General features: G+C 53.4%; 1 protein-coding gene across 1 annotated transcript; it reads left to right on the plus strand.

Annotated features, from left to right (window-relative positions):
* Positions 1 to 1,124: 1,124 nt before the first annotated feature.
* LOC123346020 (C-type lectin domain family 2 member D-like) lies at positions 1,125 to 10,898 on the plus strand. The gene is made up of 6 exons (XM_044983212.1): positions 1,125 to 1,252; positions 4,109 to 4,678; positions 5,388 to 5,498; positions 7,979 to 8,163; positions 9,757 to 9,860; positions 10,088 to 10,898. The coding sequence occupies exons 2-6, from the start codon at positions 4,492 to 4,494 to the stop codon at positions 10,215 to 10,217; spliced, it is 717 nt and encodes a 238-aa protein (XP_044839147.1). The 5' UTR covers positions 1,125 to 1,252; positions 4,109 to 4,491; the 3' UTR covers positions 10,218 to 10,898.
* The last annotated feature ends 6,504 nt before the right edge of the window (positions 10,899 to 17,402 follow it).

Below are 17,402 nucleotides of genomic sequence, written 5' to 3' on the forward strand. Positions count from 1 at the left end.
TACAGCCTAAGTGAGATCCACAGCGATTTTCATCCTGTTTTAGTGGCTGATCTCAGCATAGCCGTCTCTACGGCGTCGCTTCCATGGCCCCCAAGCAAAGGCGGCCATCCTTTGATCCCTGTGGAAAACATGAGGTCGCTTGGGTTTGCTGTGTTTGTGTTTGTCTCTACCTGACTCTCACGCACTGCTCTCTCTGCACTGCAGGCCTGTGCATTTTCCCCCTGGATCTGCTCCTGTGCACAGCCGGTGACTTTCATATTTCTCCCAGTTTGTTTGTTCTCCTTCCCCCTTACATGAAATCGGAGCAGGAGGGGAGGAGCTAAACCAGTTCATATAATGCCAGCCTATCACCAGCTCAAGGACTGGTTGATTGCAGTGTTTAAAGCTGCTCCCTGCCCTGTTTTCTCCTAGCTGACAGATCCAGCTATCAGTTTTGCTGCTTTGTCTTGGGTTAGTGTCCTGCCCCTCTCTGCAGCCCCCACCCAGGAGTAGCAAACTGGGCCGGGGAGCAGTTTGTGCCACTTCATAACATACAGCTGCCCAACTTTCTAGTGTGCAGCACAAGCCCGAAATCCAGCAGGGTCACCAGGTGCCTGACAGTGGCGCCATCTGCCCCCCCAAGGTGTGTGACACTTGGAGACTGAATTCTGTCACTGCAGTGAGCGACAGAGGGGCTTTCGTCCTAATCAGGGTGACCAGATGTCCTGTTTTTAAAGGGACCGTCCCGTTTTGGGGGGCTTTTTCTTATATAGGTGACTATTGCACCCCACCCCCTGTCCCGTTTTTTCACAGTTGCTATCGGGTCACCTTATCCTAACTTCACAGCCCGGCTGGCTGCAGCCTTCTTTCTTTAGGTCCTAGTGGGGCTGCATAACCCAGGCAACCCGCAGAGTCTCTGGTGGGCTTAGGGGCTGAGGTGGAGCTTGTTTTTTTGTTTGTGACAGCTGCGGTTTGTCCCTGTAGGACTAGGCAAGGCAGTTGTTTACTTCTGGATTTGATGGCTTCACTGCAGGGATACAGTCTAATTTGGATGAGAGTCTTGTTGCCTCTCCCTCTGCCACAGCCCTAACCACAAGCAGCCAATCAGAGCAGGAGGCAGAGTCAAACAGTCTTGCTTTATAAATAGCCCTTGCAGGGGGACTAGGACGCTGCCTTTTCTCACCAGAGAAGCGCAGCTCTGCAAACCTAGTTGGACTTAACCCTTTCCTTGCTGTGGGTCCTCCTGCTGGGTGGGTCACGTCTGCTGAACCAGGTGAGCAGACTGCGGCGGGCAGGGGATTGATGAGGGCAGTGTCAGGCTGGCTCCATTCTGTCGCCCACCTCTCTAGGAATCCAGTTTAGCTCCCAGCTCATTTGGCCAGCTGGTTGCAGGGAGAGCTGGGTCTGTGAGGGGGCACCACGCGTGGCATGTACCTCACACTCTCTGGGATCCTGTTGGGTCACTTTGGAGCTGTCTGGCCCTGCAGATAGGGACCCTCCTGCAAACAACCTGGGCAGCAGTTGCTGCTTCCCCTCTCATGCCCAAATATGTGTGTTAGTCTCGAAGGTGCTACAAGGACTCCTCCTTGTTTTTGCTGATATAGACTAACACGGCTACCCCTCTGAAACCTGTCACCCTGCAAAGCAGTTACATTAAACAGACACTGGAGAGTGGTTGTCAGTTGCACTGGCTGGATTCTAGTTACTCATTAAATTGCTGCCCCAACTCCTGTGTGTGTGTGTGTATATGCATATGTGGTTTCACCATGATCTACAAACCCCGCTGTGCAGCCTGGATCCTGTCAACAGATACCCGACTTGGGAAAATGGATGCCGTGAGGAAGGTTGGCTGGAGTTTGGGAAGGGTTTGAGGCAGGGACACAACAGAGAGATCATTGATCTGGGAATAATGATGGTCCTTGTTCTGTTAGTTCCTTGCTCACTGCTGGAAGAAAGAGACTCTGTGTTTTGCTGGCATGATCCCAGGCCAGGTCTAATAGTCAAAGGCAAATGTCTTAACAGTGAAGGGAGAGTTCTAATCCGGTGGCATTTTATACCCCACTAGGCAGGTGGCAGAGATGTTACAAGATACCAGGCAGGGGAGAATCAGGCTCCCTGTATGCACAAGAGACTCTTACTGGGGGGAATTGCTGTGTTTTCTCTCTTGCAGTTCCCTCTCCCTGTGGCATGTCATCCACAGGCTTGGAAAGATTAGATGTTTCTTGGTATATGTTGGCAAACATCGATTTCACACACACACCCCATACACACACCGATGAGCCAATATTCCTATTGATGATCAAAATTTACAGCTAGGCAAAGTGAGAAAAGTGCTGCTTGCAAACTTTATTAGAGTCACAATTCAGTGACTTGGACTTTTGAATTAGGCTTGTTACAGATGGGCTAGCAAATGAATAGTAAAAACAGGAATGATTCGTTGAGTGAAGGATATTTAGTTTGTATATTTCACATGTGATATTGATTTTGTTTTAATGGTTTCAGAGGAGTAGCCGTGTTAGTCTGTATCAGCAAAAACGAGGGGTCCTCTGGCACCTTAAAGACTAACACATTTATTTGGGCATAAGCTTTCATGGACTATAACCCACTTTGTAGCTGACAAACTGGGCTCCAGCCCACAAAAGCTTATGCCCAAATAAATGTGTTAGTCATTAAGGTGCCACAGGACTCCTCATTGGTTTTTCTTTTAATAGTTTACAAAATGTTAATTGTTTGAATCTCAACATCTACTGATCTAAACAATTGTCTGATCTCCCCCATAACTTTCTGCAACTATGAAAATGTAATAATCATCAACATTCACCATTGAAATTATAATGAAATAAAAATTTAATTCTGCCAAGCCTAGGTGTGAAACAAAATGAGCATTGTGGGGCAATTCCAAACGGAGTGACCCAGCAGTTACGCCCACCCCAATCGCCCCACTGAGCTGCTAATACCCTAGAGGAGCTGTAAGAGGATGGGGTGGTTTAGTTAGCTGCCTTTTATTGATTAATGGATGGATCTGTTTGTTTATTGCCCATTTGCTCAGCTTATTGAAATGTCATTTCAAAGCATTTCCACTAGGGGGCAGATGCTGTCAAGTCCGTTTTGCAACGGTTCTCATTCTGTTCCCCCATAAGCCAGATCTGAACCACTCCCCCGATCCAAAAAGGCACCAAATTCCAATCTGCTGAAAGAGAAGATGTTTCCCCACAAGGCATAGCTGCCCTGTGGAACTCTCTGCCACAAGATCTCATTGACTGATCTTTTTTCAATCCTGCCAAGCTCTTGGCATTTATAGGAATAATGGGACCCTCCAGAGTTACAACAATCAATATTACACAATAACTTGGAGTGGGAAGGGCTCTAAACCCTCCTGGGCAAGGTACAAGCCCAGCTTCTATCCAAGGAAGGTGAGGGAGGAATCTGTCCCTGGGGCAGGTTATTCCATCTCTGCCCAGTACAGGGGTGTCCTGCCCCTCCCGCTGAAGGAGCTGGTGCTGGCTGCTGTTGGAGTCGCTCCCTTCAGATCTGCTCAGCTGGCAGCTCTGCTGCAGTCACAGGGCGCAGCTGAGAATGTCTGTGTCTGCTGCTCTCCCAGGTTCTGTCCTGCCAGGGGTGCAGGGACTTCATGGGGCTCCCCCAAGGGCAGAAAACAGGAACTGCCCCCCGCATGCAAAATTCCAGGCTCTCCAATTAAACCATAATGACTTCTTGTAAACTATTTGCATAAGGGGAAGCAAATTCATTCCTGGCAATACAGGTGTGTCTGGAGCAATTGTAAACAGACATAACCAATCAGAGCTGGGGATCTGGCCCCACTGGCTGTAGTGGAACCATGGTTAATTTCACCAGCTGGGGACCTGGGGTCAGTGATTTCAATGGAGCTGCCCCAATTCACACCAGCCTGGGATCTGGCCCCACTCTCCCTGCAAGGAACTGACCCCAGTCCAGCGCCTGCATCCATGGGTTTGTCAAGTGCTTTGGGATCCTTCAGATGACAATTGCTGTAGAGAAACCAGGGCTGTCTACCACTGTCGGCTCTAACCATCCTGCTGTGCAGGGCTGTGGCTGGGCAGATAAACACTGACAGGAGCCAGCCAGAGTAACCCGACAATTCTCTCCACAGGCAAACCCTCGAACCCAGACCCCACGGGACGGGACAGCAGTGAAAGGAAACAGAACAAGGATGATCCAGCGACCTGGAGTCGATTTGGGCAGCACCTGCTAAGGCCTAGTTGACCCTGGGGATAAAAGCAGTGCCAAGGGAAGCTTTGAAACAGTTCATTCGAACACAGCTCAGACCCAGCCTGGCTGGTCCGGATATTCAGACAAAACTCACCATCAAATTATATTTGAAAGGAGTTTTTCCTGATCACCCCACGTAGCCAAACCGCGCCTGAGCTGTAATCCAGTGAGCTGCTTTGAAACTGTCCTTACGAAGGGCTCTGCCGGCACCGCCAGACCCAGTGCGAACAGGCCTCAGTTACCGCTGGCTGCAGAAAGGTGAACATGTCCCCTGGTTTGGAGTCTGCAAGTCTTTCGGAGACAGAAAAGATGTGGAACGGGTCGTATCCCGCTGAGAAGATGAAGCTAGAGCCACTCCCGGGTTCCCAGGAAACCCCAATGAAACAAAACGGAACAGCTTATGTGCCCATCCCCCCCAAGGCTGGAGAGAGCTGCACAATCTGCCCTACAGGTACAGCTGCCTCTGTGGGGTGGTCTTACCCTTCTCCTGTCCAACCCGCATTCACTCAGAGAGGGCCTGTAGCTCCCTCTAGTGGCCGGTCCATGTAAAAGACACAAGTCAGCCACGACCTTCAATGTACTGCACCCGATCTCTGCCCTGCTTCAGTCCCTGCATAGTCACCCCACTTCCTCCGTCCGCGCTAGACAGGCTGGTCAACTTTCCATCAACGCCTTCTGGCTGGGAAATGCTTTTTTGAACAAGGCAGATTTCCCCCCACAACTCTTTTTGCTCAGAAGTTTTCTGAGTTTCAAATGGAAACAATGACAATCTTCACTTCTAATGAGCAGGTTTTTGTTTAGGGAGGGAAATTTGTGTTTGAAGTAGGAAAAGAATCCAATTTTTATTTAAAATGTTGCGGTGTGCTGCCCCCCTCCCCCGCACCACTCCCCTTTTAACTGAGAACAGTTTGAAGGTGCAGGGGAAAACCCTGAAATCCTCCAATTGAAACCCAAGTTTTTCTGATTTTTTTTTAAGTTGAAAGGACTTTCCCCTCCCCCCAATTTGGAATGAAAATTTTCCCTTCCTGCTCTGTATATTTCTCTATTTGCAAAATAGCCCCTGTTTTAAACCAGCTCCAGCTGATGCAGTTAATCAGTGAAGGGCCCAGCCCTCCCTGCTCTGGCAGCAGTGCAAGGGTTAATGGCTTTTCCTATTACAGGTTTGCTGTCTGGGTTGAAACCAAGGGCACGTCGCTGGGCAGTTCTGAGCCTGGTTCTCAATCTTGTACTGATCATCACCATCCTCCTCATCATCCCCATCACACTGTCAGGTGAGTGTGGAGCCCGCACTGACCCTGTCTCTGTATCTTCCACTCAGTGTGGAAACATCACAATCCCCCCAACTTCTCTCCCTCCCCCCCACAGCCCACCACTGCTTCAACAGTCACATCAGACTCTGCTGAGCCCGTGGGGTTTCTGTGGGGTCTCCCCTGCCCCCAGTGTCCAGCTCCCACCGGCTATTGGTTTACTCTGCCCTGTTACCCAAACACACCTGGTTACCCAGGGCTGTGAGTCACCATGTTACCCCCCCTGCCTCCAGCGGGAGGGATCTGTACCTGCGCCTGGCTGGCTGTCGGCTCCCTGACCCCCCCAGCCTGTCAGCCTCGCAAGCCCTCTCCTCCCGGCTAGGCCAGCCCTGGCTTTGCCCTGCAGGTAACAATAGCTGCACCCCAGTCCCTGCATCCCTTTGCAGCGCTGCCCTGTGACATCCAGCCCTGACACCGGGTCCTCACAGAAATCCCAGATCCGCTGCCCCTAAAGGGGCAGAGTGCCCCATTTACCAGTTTGACCATAAACCGCCGCTCCTGTATCACACCCAGCCCTTGTGAGCGCGGCTAATAAACAAGAGGATGTTTGTTCAGAAAAGAATAAAGATTTAATCAGAAATTAGAGCGTGGGATGGAAAGAAATGGTAACACAAAACCAAGTAATAAAATGTGAACCTGGGTCTACACTCGCCATTTCTGTCTAATAAAGCTGCTTCCCCCACAAGTCCAGTCTCTTGCCGAGCTGGCCGGCTTCACAGAAACCAGGAGCCAAGCAGTCCTGAAAGCCCCCCTGCTCCTCCTCAGTGAATGGCTCCAGAGGGGCTTTCCCCCTCCTCTGGTATATTCAAACAGAGAGAGAACAGCACCACCTGGTGGCTGGTTGCATCATCGGAGGTGTTCCTATTCTGTACCCAGCATCTCATCTGTAGGTGCATGGGGGGGTAACAGCGCCACCTAGTGGCTGTTTATAATGAGCTTAGTAGTTGGTCGTAAGTGGCCTCACCCCCTGGCCTTTTTGAGAGCACGGTTTTGTGCCCATAGTACATTGCCCTGGTATTGCTCCCCCCGCAGACCAGCCTGGCCGTTCAGATGTCAATGCGCCTGGTGTGCGGGTGCAATCAGGTGTCTAATGACTGCATCTGTGTGGTGTAGGGTACATGGCAGCCCTCACTGAAAATACCCAAACTCAGGGCAGGCTGCAAAAGGGAGAGCAGATACTCCCAAGACTGGTGGGTAACACTGAAGTTAGACGCCCCAGACAGTCACAAACTGTGCTTCTGATCCCCACACTGGTTATCAAGAAGTTAAAAAAGAAATCACCCAGCCCCCTCTATCGCATTCCAGTTCTCTGGCTCCCAGTCAGCACCTTTGTCCAGTACAGTGAGAAGTTATTTAAAAACTCTGCTCACTGTACAAAATGTTCTTCTGACCCCAAAGGACCAGCCACATTACCAGGCCAATATTAGGTTGGATCTTACCCAAAATACCACACTGCCAGCCAGTCCTTTAGTGTCTAAAACTAAAGGTCTATTATAGAAGAAAGAAAAAGTAGAGAATTATTAAATGGCCAAGCAGTCAGATACATACATAAGACTTCAAAGTCCATATATCAGGTTCTTAGCCATATTGGTGAGTTTGCTGGCTTGAAAGTCTCTCTGGAACATCCCCAGCTTGGATGGGTCACTCAGTCCTTTGTTCAGAGCTTCATTTGTAGAAAAGTTGCTTCAGAGGTAAAAAGCAGGACTGAAGACAAAATGGAGATGATGCAGCTGCTTTTTATAGTGTTTTGCTATGTGGCTGGCACTTCCTGTGTCCCAAACACAAGCTCACAGCACATGGCATGGAAAAGCTGTAGAGTTCTCTGTCCCCCGGCCTGTCCCTACATGTCTTGCTGACTCAAGGTGTAGCCCCTGTCTCCTTTCCACGGGTTCACTGTACAGCTGATGACCCTGGATGGGCCGCTGAGCAGGCTGGGCAGTGCCGATGCCAATCTGTCTGGGGGTGTCACCCAGACACACAGCACAGCTATACCCTACACATCTATAACTCATAGCACAAAAGTGATACAAACATATAAACAAGGTTATCGTGCTTGGCAAATCATATCATTTTCCAGCTCCCTCACACGGCCTGTCTGGCCAGCTCGGTTGCCACTTGATAATATTGGTATCAATAACATCACTAAGTGTTCCACATATTCCACAGTGTCACCGTCTGTGCCTGCAGGGGCCAAAATGGGGACCCCAGCAAAGGAGCCCAGGGCTGGAAACGTGGCCCCGAATTCACAGCTCGTGTCGCTGTGGGGAGCTGGTGGGTGGCGCTGGCCTCTCTCTGTTGTGAAGGGGAACGTGCCCAGGCACAAGCTCAGCTTCCATAGTGTGGAGGGGGTGCGGGGTTCCGTGGTGTGGTGTCACTGGGGCTTGTTGCCGTGGCTACAGAGGGAGACGGGCAGATCTCTCACCCTGTTACTTTCTCATCTCCAGCAAAGAAACTTGAGCCGTGTCCAGCTGGTGCTGCCTCCCCAGTGGCTGCCTGCCCAGACGGCTGGGTCGGGTACCTGCGGAAGTGTTACTATTTCTCAGAGGCTGAAGGGAGCTGGACCTACAGCCAGAGCCGCTGTTCTGCCCTCGGTGCCTCCCTGGTGGCAATTGACACCCAGCAGGAAATGGTGAGACCCAGATTCTGGGCTGCACAGGGTGGGGGTGGCAGGGCTTGTCCTGGGGTTGTCATGGCCCCAGATGCTGCTTGAATTTAGGGCAACTTCTCACATCCCAGAATAGCCAGAGTACAGAGTGCACCACCCACTCTCCATCCTCCCCATTCACTGGGGATTGAGCCAGAGCAATGTGGGGCTAATGTGCCGACTGTCAGCTCCCGGGGAATTCCCAGCAGGGGAATCCAGTTGCTTTCCAGCCCCTTTAATGGGACAGGAGCAGCATTGCCAACCCAAGTGCTCAAAAATCATGGATTGGGACCCCCCAAACCATGAGACTGACTTTAAAATAACAGCTGTCACGGCTTTTAATTTGTTTTCTGGTGTCGTAGCTTTTAGGGGTCACATTTACAAGTTTTTCTCTGCAACCATGAGGGCTAGAAACTTAAGAAAGACGAGAGTCCCTTGGAATCACCTGACTCCAGGAGCTGGGGTGTTAAGAAAAGCACCAAACAGCATGAGACTCTCAGTAAAATCAGGGGATTTGGTAAGAATTCAGGAGTGGTAAAGGTCTGGAATGCAGCTGAGAAGCTGAGCCAGGTAGCTGCTAAATCAGAATTGAGATGGGAAATTCTGATATTTTGACATTTGTGTCTATCATGATACAGGACAAGAAGTGGAAATATACAAACTTTTTACTTTGCATTCAGTTCCAGAAATGTGTGAAAATATCTGATTGCCACATTTGATCAAACCAATTTCTTTCATCATTCACATAGCAAAGCAGTTTGGTTTGTCAAACCAAATCAGAATGTTGTGTTTCAGCTTGGTCCAACCTTGAACAGCACCTGTGGCTCCTCATGGGAGTTGTAGTTTGGGGGCCTTCTGCCCCCTTCTGTGTGCTGAGATCCCAGGTTGGACTACATCTCCCATGATGCCCAGCAGTGGCTCAGCCAATAGGGAAACCCCGGTGCATTATAGGAGATGTAGTCTGGGGGAACCCAACCGAGAACGGAGGTATGAGGCCCAAACTATAACTCCCATGAGGCACCTTGGTAACTCAGCTGGATACAGGTTAATGTGAACTGAACCCAAACAAAATCATTGCTCAATGGAAAATAGAAACTTTTCAGTGAACTCAAAATTAAATTTAAGAAAAAATCATCTTTGTAGGAAACACATTTTCTGTCTCAGAAATATTTTGATTAAAAATCTTCAGCCAGCTCCACGAAATATACCAGACTAGTCTTAGCACCATGTCCCTGCATGGGCTGACCAACCCGAAGTTCACGGACCAGATGGGTGTTGCTTCCATAGATGCTGGAACTACGGGTGCGGGGGGTGATCTAGCACCCTCTGGCTTGAAGTGATTTCCATCATATCCAGGGTTTACAGTTCGGTTCCATGGCTCTCAGCACCCCCACTATACAAATTGTTCCAATGCCCCTGGTTGCCTCTGAGTTGGGGATGTTATTTCTGGTGTAGAATTCCCAGCCTGGACCACCTGCCCAGCGCTCTGCATAGCAGCCCAGAGAACCCAATGTAGGCTGTAGAGATCCCAGACACGGAGATGTGTAACGTGTATTTGCTGTTACTTTTTTAACACAGGATTTCCTGATGCGCCATAAAGGACCCTCTGACCACTGGATCGGCCTCCAAAGGGAACCGGGCCAACCATGGAGATGGACCAGTGGGAGTGAATTCAACAACTGGTGGGTCCATTTTAGTGCTATTAACTCAGTAAATGCTGCAGCTCACATGTGAAACAGGACACTGGCCTCGTGGTTCAGGCCTGGGGCTGACTTGGGAAATCAGGGCTCAGTGCCTGGCTCTGCCATAGATTTGCCGTGTGACCTGGGGTGAATTGCTCAGGGCTGGATTTTCAATCCTAGTTGAAGCTGCTCTAACAGTTCTGTTCTATTATTTGTTGCTGTTGCAGGTTTCCAATAGCGGGAGGAGGCCTGTGTGCTTTTGCGAACCACGATGGTATTGCCAGTTCAGGCTGCTCCATAGAGGGACACTGGATCTGCAGCAAAGCAGCGGAGAAACCAGCAGACAGAGCACAGTGACTGACCCTGGATGCGTCGGGCCTTGTCCTGTCAGTGGGGCTGGCCCAGCTGCCTCAGCGCGTGGGGAACTGGACGGGGCTGGCGAAGGGGGACAGCCCAGCAGCAAGGAAGAGAGACGCTCGCTGAAGGACATCAGGTAGCTCCTCCCCTTGGAGCCTCTGGCCCCCATTGGCCCATTGGGGACTGGGGTGAGGGTGCGGATTGGCCGGCAGCCCCCAGCTCACTCTCTGGCACAGAGACAGGAACCTTCTGACTTGGAAATCAGCAGGGGAGCAGCCAAGCTGCTGTGTCCCTCCTGTCAGGGGCTCAGGGCAGGAGCCTGGCCCGGGCTGTGGCTAGAGCCAATGTACCGGCTGGGGCCAGCAGGAGGTGCTGCGGCCCCTGCAGCCATGGGGCGAAGGGGCCGGCGTGACCCCTGCAGCCATGGGGCGAAGGGGCCGGCGTGAACCCTGCAGCCTGGGTCGAGGACGCATGAACTCTGCTGTGCAGCGAGAAGGGCTGTTGTGCCGGCCCTGCTGAGCGCTGGGGGAGCAAGAAGAGACGCCGCGGCCAGGAGGGGATTGCTGGGACATGCTAGGACAGACGTGTGTGTGTGTGTGTGTGTGTGTGTGTATGTCTATACATGTGTGTACCTAATTTATTTTTATAATAATACACCAGCTCCCAGAAGGGAAACTTTTATTTTGTAAACTTAAGTTCTCATGTGAACGGCTCCTCCAAACCGAGCAGGGAAACTGAGGCAGCAGCTGCATCCTCCCACCAGCGCTGTAAGCGCCCCTCCCCACAAGGACAATGTGAGCGTGTGCCTCTTTTCCTGTCTCCGCCCTGTCTTCCCCTCTGCCTGCTGGGGAGGGGCTCCCCCAGAATGAGGGAAAACTCTGCCCACCGGAAGGGTGATGACCTCTAGGGAAAGGGCACTTCTCTCACTGGGCTTTTCCCTGGACTCTGCCTATAAAGGGCCTGGCTCTACACTGGGGTCTCTGCCCTGGGGAAGAACAGGTCTGTCAAGAGCCCACTGGAGTGGGGGTGAGAGATCTCTGGCCAGGCACAACCCTCAGGCACAATTCCTGATGAGACAAACTGCAAACAGTGACACACACACGCACCTTAGCCCCTGTGCTAAGCATCACACAGATAAAAAGATTATTTGTCTGACATCAGCAGTTAGATGCTCCAGCTGAGATCAGGGCCCTGTTGTGCTGGGCGCTGCACAGACACACAGTGTGGACACCAGAACAAATGGATATAAACTGGACACTAGGAAGTTTAGACTTAAAATTAGACGAAGGTTTCTAACCATCAGAGGAGTGAAGTTCTGGAACAGCCTCCCAAGGGGAGCAGTGGGGGCAAAAGGCATATCTGGCTTCAAGACTAAGCTTGATAGGTTTATGGAGGGGGTGGGATGATGGGATAGCCTAATTTGGGCAATTGATCTTTGATTATCAGCAGGTAAGTATGCCCAGTGGTCTGTGATGGGATGTTAGATGGGTTGGGATCTGAGTTACTACAGAGAATTCTTTCCTGGGTGTCTGGCTGGTGAGTCTTGCCCACATGCTCAGGGTTTAGCTGATCGCCATATTTGGGGTCGGGAAGGAATTTTCCTCCAGGACAGATTGGCAGAGGCCCTGGAGGTTTTTCACCTTCCTCTGCAGCATGGGGCGCGGGTCACTTGCTGGAGGATTCTCTGCAGCTTGAGGTCTTCAAACCACAATTTGAGGACTTCAATAACTCAGACATAGGTCAGGGGTTTGTTACAGGAGTGGGTGGGTGAGATTCTGTGGCCTGTGTTGTGCAGGAGATCAGCCTAGATGATCATAATGATCCCTTCTGACCTTAAAGTCTATGAGAGACAGTCCCTGCTCCAGCTGAGATCAGGGCCCCATTGTGCTGGGCACTGCACGGACATACAGCGAGAGACAGTCCCTGCCCCAGCTGAGATCAGGGCCCCCTTGTGCTGGGCGCTGCACGGACACACAGCGAGAGACAATTCCTGCCCCGAGCAGTTCACAGCAAAGGCTGGGAGAGGAAACTGAAGCACAGCAAGCGTAAGTGACCCGAGGAAAGTCACAGAACAGGTCAGAGACAGGAATAAACCCAGGTGTCCTGAATCCTGAGCCAGAATTCTAGCCGCTCTGCGGCCCATCAACAATAAACACACTCAGCTTTTGCACGGTTCAACAGGAATCTTTCCTGTCCGTGCGATAGTGATAATCCCTCGCTCTGATCTAGAGCTTTCCAGCAGTAGAGCTCAAAGCCCTTCACAGAGGAAGGTCAGTATCAATATCCCCATTTCTCAGCTGGGGAAACTGAGGCACAAAGGGTGACTACTCTGCAGTTACACACCTGCGGCTGGCCCGAGCCAGCTGACGTGGCCTCAGCTAAAGGGTCTGTTTAACTGCCGTGCAGTGACTAGGGCTCTGGGACCCCCACGAGGGGGAAAGGTCTTAGAGCCCAGACTCCAGCCCGAGCCAGAATGTTCACCTGGCAATTAAACAGCCCCTTAGTCTGAGCCCCATGTGCCAGAGCCAGCTGACCCATATGTCTATTGTCATGTAGACCAGTTGTTTCAAACTGTGGGTCAGGACCCCAGAGTGGGTCACAACCAGTGTTCCCTCTAATGTGTTACATCCATGGGTGGAATGAATTTTGTTATGTGATGTGTGACACAGCACCTCCCTATTGGTACATATACCCAAATCATGTGGTGGGGGTGGGGACGAGGGGTTCGGTGTGTGGGAGGGGCTCAGGGCTGGGGCAGAGGGTTGGGGTGTGGAGAGATGAGGGCTTTGGCTAGGGGTGTGGGCTCTGGAATGGGGCTGAGCATGAGGCAAGCTCCGGGGTGGGTCCAGCGATGGGGGATTTGGGGTGCAGGAGGGGCCTTAGAGCAGGGACAGAGTGTTGGGTGCAGGGGCGGTGGGCTCTGGAATGGGACCAGGGATGAGGGGTTTGGGGTGCAGGCTGCTCTGGGGTGCAGTGGGGAGAGAGGACTCCCCCCAGCCCTCTCACGGCAGCAGCTTGGGGGAGGGGGAGGGGTGTGGGGCTTAATTGGTAGCTGTGCAGCCACGCAGCTTAAAGGGAACTTAGGTCACAACACCTGTGACGGGTTTGGTCACAGAGACCCCTTGGGACTGTCCCCTGATGTGCTGAAACTACCTCTGAGACACGTGTTCCCTGCCAGCTTGGGACTGCAGACCCCTGCCTTGTTGAGCCAGACACGCCAGCCTGCTACAATCCAGACCCAGGGTCTGGTCCATGCCCCCAAAGCTTCAGACTTTAACCAAAAACTGCTCAGCAGGTTACCTGTCTCCAGCACCCAGACACCCAGCTCCCATTGGGCTCCAACCCCCCGCAAATCCATTTTATTCTGTATAAAGCTTATACAGGGTAAACTCATAAATTGTCCACTCTCTATAACACTGATAGACAGAGATGCACAGCTGTTTGCTCCCCCAGATATTAATCACTTACTCTGGGTTTGTTAATAAACAAAAGTGAATTTATTACGTATAAAAAGTAAGATTTAAGTGGTTTCAAGTAATAACAGACAGAACAAAGTAAGTGGGTCCCCACCCCTCCTTCTATATGGAAAAGCACCAGGTTTAAGATGGATTCCAGCCATGAGTGGCAAGTTTGTAAAAATTTTGGTGGTGCCCAGAACCCGCCCCCCAACTCCGCCCCCCCAACTCTGCCCCCACCTGCCTAAGGCTCTGGGAGGGGACTTGGCGGGGGAGGTCTGGGGTGCAGATCCTGGGCTGGGGATTAGGGTGCAGGAGAGGTGCAGGGTGCAGGCTTTGGGATGGAGTTTGGGTGCTGGGTGCAGGCTCTGGGCTGGGGCAGGGGGTGGGTGTGCAGGAGGGGGTGAAGGGTGCAGGCTTTGGGATGGAGTTTGGGGTTGGGAAGGGATGTGTGGGAAGGGGGAGGGGGTGCACCTTCTGGGGAGGGAGTTTGGGGATAGGAGGGAGTACAGGGGTGAGGGCTGTGGGGCTGGGGATGAGGGGTTCATGCTACAGGGGGGCTCAGGGCTGGGGCAGAGGATTAGGGTGCAGGGGGATGAGGGTTCTGGCTGGGGGATGAGGGGTTCATGATGCAGGAGGGGGCTCAAGGCTGGGGCAGAGGATTATGGTGCGAGGGGATGAGGGTTCATCCTGCGGGGGGAGGCTCAGGACTGGGGCAGAGGATTAGGGTGCAGAGGGATGAGGCTGGGGATGAGGAGTTCATGCTGTGGGGGGGCTCAGGGTTGGGGCTGAGGATTAGGGTGCGGGGGGATGAGGGCTCGCTGGGGATGAGGGGTTCATGCTGCGGGGGGAGGCTCAGGGCTGGGGCAGAGGATTAGGGTGCAGGGGGATGAGGGCTCGCGGGGGATGAGGGGTTCATGCTGCGGGGGGAGGCTCAGGACTGGGGCAGAGGATTAGGGTGCAGGAGGATGAGGGGTTCATGTTGTGCGGGGAGGCTCAGGACTGGGGCAGAGGATTAGGGTGCAGGGGGATGAGGGTTCTGGCTGGGGGATGAGGGGTTCATGATGCAGGAGGGGGCTCAGGGCTGGGGCAGAGGATTAGGGTGCAGGGGGATGAGGGTTCTGGCTGGGACTGGGGGATGAAGGGTTCATGATGCGGGGGGCGCTCAGGGCTGGGGCTGAGGATTAGGGTGCAGAGGGATGAGGGCTCTGGCTGGGGCTGAGGGTTTGGGGTGTTGGAGAGGCTCAGGGTAAGGGCAGCCTGCCTTGCCATTAGTGGAGTGCAGGCACTAGGACCCTGCAGCAGCAGATAGCAGTTCTGCCGGGAGCCCTCCGGCAGCACAGAGCAGGCAGGGGAGAGCACAGCTGTTTTCTGTCAGGCAGGGAGGGGGGGTGGCATGCGGGGGCTGGGACCTGCTCCAGGCAGAGACGCAGGCTGGGACCTGCTCCAGATCGGTGTCCTGGCCAGGGGCGGCTCTATAAAATAGGCCGCCCCAAGCAGCGCGGTGCGCTGCGCCGCCCTTCCCCGGTCCCGCGGCGGGTGCCGTGGTCCCGCGGCTCCGCTTGAGCTGCCACAGGCATGCCTGCGGGAGCTCAACCGGAGCCACGGGAAGAGGGGACCCGCCGCAGTCATGCCTGCGGCAGGTCCGCTCGTCCCGGGCTCCGGTGGACCTCCCACAGGCATGCCTGCGGAAGGTCCGCCGGAGCCAAATGCCGCCCCCCAGGGAAAGGGCCGCCCCACGCGCCTGCTTGGCGCGCTGGGGTCTGGAGCCGGCCCTGGTCCTGGCCAAGGGGAGCCATCAAGATTCTAAACCACCATTAATGGCCTACACTTTGTATAATTACAATAGGCCCTCAGAGTTATATTTCATATTTCTAGTTTAAGATACAAGAATGATACATACATACAAATAGGATGACCACACGCAGTAGGTTATAAGCTTTGTAAGGATACCTTACAAGAGACCTTGTGCATAAAACATCTTCCAGTAACATCATATTCACACTTATAAACATATTTCCATAAAACATATGGAGTGCAATGTCACACCACCATTTTAATGGGTCGCCAGGACTGGTGTTACACTTGTTGGGGCCCTGGGCTGAAGCCGAAGACTGAGCCCCACCGCCCGAGGATTTCATCTCTGCGCAGCAGGGCTCAGGTTCCAGTCCCCCGTCCCGGAGCCCCCAAGGTTTGGCTCTCACCCCCTGGCCTGGGGCAGCAGAACGGCTCAGGATTCCGTCCCCCCTCCTGGGGCCATGTAGTAATTTTTGTTGTCAGAAGGGGGTCTTGGAGCAATGACATTGGAGAACCCCTGGTGCAGACAAACCCAAAGAGACAAAGTGTCTAACGCGGAGTCACCCAGCAGGCCCGGGGCATCCTGCCCGTCAGCCGAGGCTGGGGGCGAGAGAGGGTGCAGCAAATGCCAGGGTGGCTCTCGTGTAGCGAAGCCAGGAACAGAACCCAGCCTTCCATGTCCCAGGCCAGTGTGCTATCCACTAGGCCACGCTGCCTCCCTCCCCTGACATCACCATCAGCAGGGTGCATTCGTCCAGCCCTAGTGACCAAACCCAAAATGAGTCTGCGCTCGGCAGCCCTGTCTCTCCCGCAGACCGGCCCAGTTCTATTCTCTGGCCAGGGCCGGCTTTAGACCGATTCCCCGAATCGGACCCTGCGACTAAGAGGGCCCCAGGCCCTAAAGAAGAGCGCCTAACTTTTTAATTTTTACTCAACCGGCGGCGGTCCGGGTCTTCAGCAGCACTACGGTTATGGGTCCTTCGGTGCCACGGAAGACCCGGAGCAAGTGAAGGACTTACCGCCGAAGTGCCGCCGAAGACCCGGACCACCACCGGATATTCGAATCGGGCTCCGCACTTCCTAAAGCCGGCCCTGTCTCTGGCAGTCACAGGCCCAGCTGTCTGGGGGGGGTGGGGCGGCTCCTAAAGACACTGGGGTCTGTTTGGCTTGTCCAGCCAACCTGCCCTCCAGCTTTCCCAGTCCATCTCCTACTGGGCCGCCGGGCCCCTGAGTACCGGGGCGTTCGTTAGCCCCCAGCCCTCCCCGGGGTGCTCCCTGCACTGCCACCGAGCATCCCCACCCTGCTCCTCTGACCCAGACAGTGACCCCAGAGATCACCCAGCAACACGCAGGGAAAGGCTCCGTTTGGGATCGGGGCTCTGATCCCCTTAACGATGCTCTGAGGAGGTAGCGAGTAAACAGCACGTCAGCCTGAGTGGGGAAGCTGAGACCCCATCGTTAGTGACAGGAGTTAACGATCCCTTAGGGCAGGATGGGCAGAGGTGTGTCAGGTCACAGGCCGGACAGGAGCAATGGCCGGGCCGGGGAAGAGAGCTCAGAGTGGGACCTGGCAGAGAGGTGCAAAGAAATGAATCAGGAGCAAAATACAGGTGAAAACCCAGATCCCCACCTGGTGTGAATCCACCCTAGCACCACTGGAGTCACTGGGGCCAGATCCCAGCTCGGGTCAGTCAGTGCTGCTCCATTGGAGTCCCTGGATGGAGGCTGGTTTACACCAACTGAGAATCTGGCAGATTCCTCCCTCTCAGGTCTGGGGCGGCGAGAGTTAAACTGCCCCAGGGCTGTGCAGAGCATTAAAGCTACGTCCCAAGCCTGCCCCTGCAGCGCGTCCAACTCCTGCTGGAATCTGTAACGCCAGAGCTGGGAATTGTTGTTCTCTATGGAATTAACCCTTTAAACTCTTTCACCTGAG

The sequence above is a fragment of the Mauremys mutica genome, chromosome 12 (genome assembly GCF_020497125.1).
Source record: "Mauremys mutica isolate MM-2020 ecotype Southern chromosome 12, ASM2049712v1, whole genome shotgun sequence".
Taxonomy (NCBI): Eukaryota; Metazoa; Chordata; order Testudines; family Geoemydidae; genus Mauremys; species Mauremys mutica.